The sequence below is a fragment of the Condylura cristata genome, unplaced genomic scaffold (genome assembly GCF_000260355.1).
Source record: "Condylura cristata isolate star-nosed mole 26May11 unplaced genomic scaffold, ConCri1.0 scaffold00017, whole genome shotgun sequence".
NCBI classification, from domain to species: Eukaryota; Metazoa; Chordata; class Mammalia; order Eulipotyphla; family Talpidae; genus Condylura; species Condylura cristata.
The window spans coordinates 15,190,758-15,197,336 of NW_004567118.1; the positions used below are offsets into that span (position 1 = coordinate 15,190,758).

General features: G+C 36.8%; 1 protein-coding gene across 1 annotated transcript in view; it reads left to right on the plus strand.

Moving 5' to 3' along the window:
* The window catches only part of APPBP2 (amyloid beta precursor protein (cytoplasmic tail) binding protein 2), a 35,775-nt gene that overhangs the window by 21,695 nt on the left and 7,501 nt on the right, over window positions 1–6,579 (plus strand). The window contains exons 5-7 of the mRNA XM_004684454.2: window positions 362–530; window positions 4,550–4,639; window positions 6,430–6,497. Coding sequence (XP_004684511.1) covers window positions 362–530; window positions 4,550–4,639; window positions 6,430–6,497 — 327 coding nt within the window. The remainder of the gene's footprint in view (window positions 1–361; window positions 531–4,549; window positions 4,640–6,429; window positions 6,498–6,579) is intronic.

Below are 6,579 nucleotides of genomic sequence, written 5' to 3' on the forward strand. Positions count from 1 at the left end.
CATTAAACAAACATATACTGAATGCCTAATACCAAATTTTTATAATAAGACTATTACTTTTGAATTTGGAACAAAAAGAGTAGAGTAAATGCTATTGTTTAGATACAGCACATACTCTTTATGCAAAGATACAAAATATTGACATAAGATAAAGAATAATGGTTGGGTGAGATTAATCGTGGGTAACTTCTGGAGAGAACATATATCTTTATAGACTTTACTGGCAGTGTGTGCTCAACAGTTGCTTTCCAATGCGGCCACATTTCTTAAATCTAGTTACTTTAGTGATTTATAAGAGCTTAAATTACTAAGTATACCATACTGGAAGTACCAAAAGAGAGGTGTGTTTGTGCTTTTGTAGGTTGCTTCATGTGCGAAATGGAAACTGCAAATATCATTTGGGTGAAGAAACATTTAAGTTGGCTCAGACATACATGGATAAACTATCAAAACATGGTCAGCAAGCAAACAAAGCTGCACTCTATGGAGAACTATGTGCTCTCCTGTTTGCAAAAAGTCACTATGATGAGGTGAGTGTTTTCAAATGCATTTTATTGTGACCACTAAGTAACTACAAAACAGTTAATCAGTTAATCTTTTTTCCATCTTAATCTGTCACAGATTAGGTTTACTCAAGGCAGCATACATTTATAAAGGAATAATTTAAAATTAAGGAAAAGGAATATTCTGTGAGATGGATTTTCAACAGACCTGTATGATATAGGGTTATTTTGGTTTGTGTTCTTGATATATAATAGACATATAAACCTGTTGTTCTGTTTTAAATTTGACCAAAATGTATCTCTGCCTAAATTAATTTGATTGTTAAGCCTCTAATAGATGTATTTTATTCAGTGTGTGGGTATGGCTGTGGATTAACTCTCATACTTGAAGGCATTCATTTCTATGAGAAGCATTGTTTTGCCTCTCCTGCCTTATGAGATGGATTTGTATTCTTTGGTCTATATTATTAGATTAATGCTTTGGTACTAATAAGTACATAATTAAATGATCTATACCTGCTCATCTCCTTTACTTGGTTGTTTTATTTATGGAAGAATATCATAATTATATTACACTACCAGATGGTATTTAACTTCCGTATTTTAAAGTTATCCCTTTCTTGATTTTTATCCCGTTAATATAAACACATGTACCCCATATTTACAAGAAAAAAATTGTTTTTTATTTATACATACAAGAACTGGGGTACTGGCGGCAATGTGTGAGGAGAGAGGATTCACCAGAGACTGAGTGGGGAACAGCACAGGTGGAGTAACTGAAATTCACTGCTGAGGGGAGCAGTGGACAGGTCAGGAGAGGTCTGCTATGCTGTGTGGGTCACTTCCCTAGCTAGGAATAGAACTAGTGCTGCAGTGGCTTTGGATAGCTTCATAGAACTGTGCTTTAACCCATGGCACCACCAGAGAGGGCCCCTTACAGAAGAATTTTAATTAGAAGTTAGACTACAAAAGTCTAAAATAATTGGAAAGTAATGTATCGCCCTCTCTGTTGGTACATAGAGCTAGAACGCAGCACTGCAAGTTGCCCCAGCTGCTTCACTAGGAGTTTGACCCCCTGCCCCAGCGGTGACCCATGTGGAGCAGCAGACCTCTCCTGTCTTGCCTACTGCTTCCCTCAGCAGTGTACTTCATTAATCTGCCTATCTTGCTGTGGTGATCTGCCCCAGTGTCTCTGGTGAAGCCTCTCACTGCCCCTGCACCACCTGCTTGTACCCCAGTTCTGTATGCATTAAATCTTTTTTAAAATGTAAAGTAATGTATAATTAAAATAATTGTAAATACTAGGATTTTTTGGCTTTTAATATTACAGTAGAATGTATCAAACCATAGTTTAAAAATCTAAAATCCTTATTAGTGTGCCTGAGCAATCTCAGGAGGTTTGTATATGTTCTTCTGGTTGTCACTGTTATTGTTACTTTATTTTTTAAGTTGAATGGATTTCTTGGTCTTTTTTACTTTGTAATTTAAAAGAAAAGAAATACCACTCTTCTACACACATCTTTGTTAATTTTTTGATGATCTAGGATATCTCCCTTCAGGTGTGGCTACATAGCTCTCCCACTGTCAATGTTCTGGTTACTTTTGATACTTATTTTTGATTTCTTATGTCTGCTGAATTCTTTTGATAGGCTGTTTTGCTGCCCCTTATTTGCAATGACTCCTCCATAGCCTCTCATCACAGATTAGAGCTTGACCCCTTTGTATGCACTGACAGTCACATTCACGGAAGACCCTAGTTTGGATAGTCAAAACTACTAAAAAACTGAGATAAACAACTTCAGTTTAAGTATTAGAAGTGATAGTCTTAAAAGTTCTTCTGGTCCCCCACCAACTTTGCACTTTGTATAGGGATTCTCCGTAGCCATCTCTGCTGCTGCTTTTATTTCTTGTTATCCCTGTTTTTCATAGTGCCCTATGGAATGTTAAACTTTATTTTCTGTTAACATTCAATGATTCGTATCATATCATCCTTTACTGCCATACTTAGCTCTGGACCTATCTTGATATAGCTAGATCCTCCAGTGTACTCAGTGGACAAAAGTGGCCCCCCCCTTCTTTTTTTTAACCCGTTCCCTTTTTTCTTTACTAGGTAGTTAATATTTAATTGATTGTTAGTTTCTCTGTTTGTACTTTGCCTTATTCATGATCTTTGCCACTGACAGAACATTCATACTCTATAGTGTTTCTTAAATTTAATTTTGAGTTCATTCTTATAAATAAATTTGTCATTGACATCTACAGAAAAGTACACAAATTTTTTTATATAAACATTTACTTATTTATGAATAAAAGAACTGGGGTACAGGACAGGGATGCAGGGGTGAGAGGGTCCACCAGACATAGAGTGGGGAACAAAACAGACAGATGTACTGAAACACCCTGCTGAGGGGAGCAGCAAGTGGGTCAAGAGAGGTCTGCCATGCCATGTGGGTCATCTTCCTGGCTGCTGGGAATCAAACTCATGCTACAGTGGCTGTGGATAGCTTCATAGTGCTGTGCTTTAAACCTGTTGTGCCACCAGGGAGGGCCCAAGTACATGAATCTTGAGGATCTAGTTTGATGAATTACTACTATGTTCTGATGTTGGTAGTTGAGTAAGCCAGGCTATGTTGAGGGAACAGTAACTCCCAAAAGCAGTAAACTGAAATAGTTTAAATTTATTTCTTGCTCATGCTGCAATGTTATATCGGGGTTTATGTATCTGTGTTTAATATAATGTCTGCTTTTTGATCAAAACCCCATGTAATAGAGTAATCTCTATTTACCTTTACTAGAAACATCATGGGGAAGTGCTGGTTCTTAGAATTTTCTCCCACAGATAGCACATTTCATTTCTCATATTTTAATTGGCAAAAATAAATCACACAACCACTCTTGTCTTCACTGTGGAAGAAAGAAATACATACCCTTCCTCAGCAAAAGGCAGTAGTGTAGTTTTCCATAGTCCTAAAGATCTTAACCTTTTGCTTTTGGAACAGAATCCACTTATTTACTATATATATATATATTTAAGATTTATTTATTTGTACATACAGAACTGGGGTACAGGCCAGAGGCTCAGAGGTGGCGACAGGCTTCACCAGAGACAGAGTGGGGAGCAGAACAGGCAGATTGACAAAGTACACTGCTGAGGGGAGCAGCGGGCGGGTCAGGAGAGGTCTGCCACGCCATGTGGTCATCTCCGGGGCAGGCGGAAATCGAACTCACGCAGAAACGGCTTTAGCTTCTCAGTGCAGTGCTTTAACCCGCTGCACCACCAGAGAGGGCCTTATTTACTACTTTTTAAGCACAGACTACACTTTGTGTGTGGAATAGAAAAGAAGGAAGCTTGCAGAAGAAAACAAGTGTTTACTTTCTCTGTATTCCAGTTTATCCTCCGCCCCTCACTCTTAATCTTGTTTATTTGAAACACTATCCAAGATAATTTCTTTTCTTTCTCCCTCTAAGCTTCCACTGGGAGAAGATGATTTTGTATTTTGTTCCCACTGGATACTAGACACTGGAGTATAACCTGGCACTGAGCCTCTCTTCTCTTCACTTAAAGTTGCCCATAATAATGTACATCTCATAGGGCTGTTGTGTCAGTGAAATGTCTTAGTGAACATAATATGGTTAGAACAGTAGCTGGCACAAAGTGAGCACTCACCAGGCAGTTAAGATACAAAATAGTGCTTAAAGGAGGGCCAGGAAAGTTCAGGAAACCTAGTCTAGGGCTAATGTCTGAAAGACAAGTTAGAAGGGTAAGAGAGAGGGAGAAATGTTTCTGAGATAGAGGGAACAGTGTCTGCAGAGCCTTCTGGGCTAGAGAGAAAACGCCTGTCATTTCCTGAATATGTCATACCCCCTCAAAATGTAATAAAATTGGACTTTCAAGAAAGCCTCAGAGAGAAAATTACAGTGTAAAAGCTATTTTGTGTATGAACTTCTAATTAACTTCTAAGTACTTGAACAAATACAATTCACAGTCATTTTCATTAAATAGTTTGTTTTATTTTTCTGTAATTTTTTTTATTATTATTTTTTAGGCGTACAAATGGTGTATTGAGGCAATGAAAGAAATCACAGCAGGTTTGCCAGTCAAAGTTGTGGTGGATGTTTTAAGACAAGCCTCTAAGGTGAATACAATTTTTTTAAGTTAATTTTTATTTATGCATACAAGAACTGGGGTGTAGGTCAGAATTGCAGGGAATGAGAAGATTCACTAGTGACGGAGTGGGGAGTAGAACAGGTGGGCCTAGTAAGTGCACTGCTACAGGGAGCAGAGTGTGATAACAGGAGAGGTGTGCTGAGCCATGTGAGTCAGCTCCCTGGCCGGGGATCAAACTCTGTTCAGTGGCTGGTATAGCTTGATACCGCTGAGACTTGATCTGCCCTGTACCACCAGGGAGACCAGTAAGATGAATACAGTGACTGCATTTAACCGGGTAAATTTGTTTTAATTAATCAGCCTATTAATAAAGTAGATATTGCATACTTAATGGATTTAACAGGGCTTGTTTTCTAAGTTCTTAAAATCTGGTTCTAAAACCGTTTTGCGTAGATGTTAGCCAGTTTCCTTTACTTGGGAATTGTTCATTTTGGTAATTAAGCTCACTGAACTACAGAAAGAAATAGTATTTTGGTGCTACTCTGACTTTAATTTTTTATTTTCCTTAAAACTTCACAGCAATCTGAATTCCTTTTGCCAAAGTTACATGGATTTTGACTACTTTGTTTCTAAGTAGGCTAATATTAAACTTGTTCGTCATAGTCTTGCAGTCATACAGTTTGACTACTTTGTGTTCAATTCTACTGGGCAGTATTTATTTCTCTAGCATCATCTTAATCTGTAAAATTAGATTATAACTCTTTGAGGCCATTTAGGAATATTTAAAAGTAACAAATTTAATGCACTGGGATATTGAGGCAGTGATATACTTTTCAAATATACTCTACCTAGAAAGTTTTCAATTTTGGAAATCCCATTTTTGCTTACTCGAAGTTTCAATCAGAGCAAAGTTTCTAAGATTATATAGTTTTAGAGGTTAAGATTTCTGTGAGATTTATTAAATTGGGCATTTACACAAGTAAATATAAATACACAAATCACTTTAGAGTTAGGAAAAAGATTAATTTGTTTTAAATTTAAAACTGGCTGTACATTTAATATAAAGACTGCTTATTATATGTACAAGTTATATTTCTATATGCAAATTATATTTAGATTTGAAAAAGAATTGACTTCTCACATCCTAAAAGTAGTAAAAAAACAAACAAACTTGGAAATGAATGAATTTTAAAATGTTTAGATTGAAAACTATAAGATAATTGCAGGCCACTCCAGAATTGGGATAAAGTACCCTAAAAATAATATATTTACTATTAACCACTACACTTTTAATAATATGGAAGGATGGGTGTGTGTCAGGTTTGTAAGATAACTTGTTTTGTATTGGACATGACTTTCAACATTTCCCAGAGAATGTACAGATTTGTTTATAATGGAATTTTCAAGTACTTGGAAGGAAAGGAAAGAAATTATAAAGTTATTTTTAAAAGCTTTTCTTAATGATTTATTTGCACATATAAGAACTGAGGTGCAGGCCAGAGGTGTCAGGGGTGAGGGGATTCACCAACAACAGAGTAAGACGTAGAACAGGCAGATGTACTGAAGGAGGCAGCAGGAAAGTCAGGAGAGGTGTACTGCACTGTGTGGGTTAGCTCCCTGGCCAGGGATTAGAATTGTGCTGCAGTGGCTGTGCACAGCTTGATAACACTGTCTTTAACTCCTCTGCCACCAGAGAGGCCCTAAACTCTACTATTAACATTTGAAGATTTTTTTAACTCTTATAGTCTAATTATCTATGAAATACCCTATTTTTACATACTAATTAACTGAGTTAACACTTTTTCCATTTGTCTTTAGGCTTGTGTTGTAAAACGTGAATTTAAGAAGGCAGAACAGTTAATTAAACATGCGGTGTATTTGGCAAGGTAGGTGATTGTTATTAAAAATACCTGTACAGATGGTTTCACTCATAGCAGGAGTATAATGGACCAGGCGAGAAAATAACAA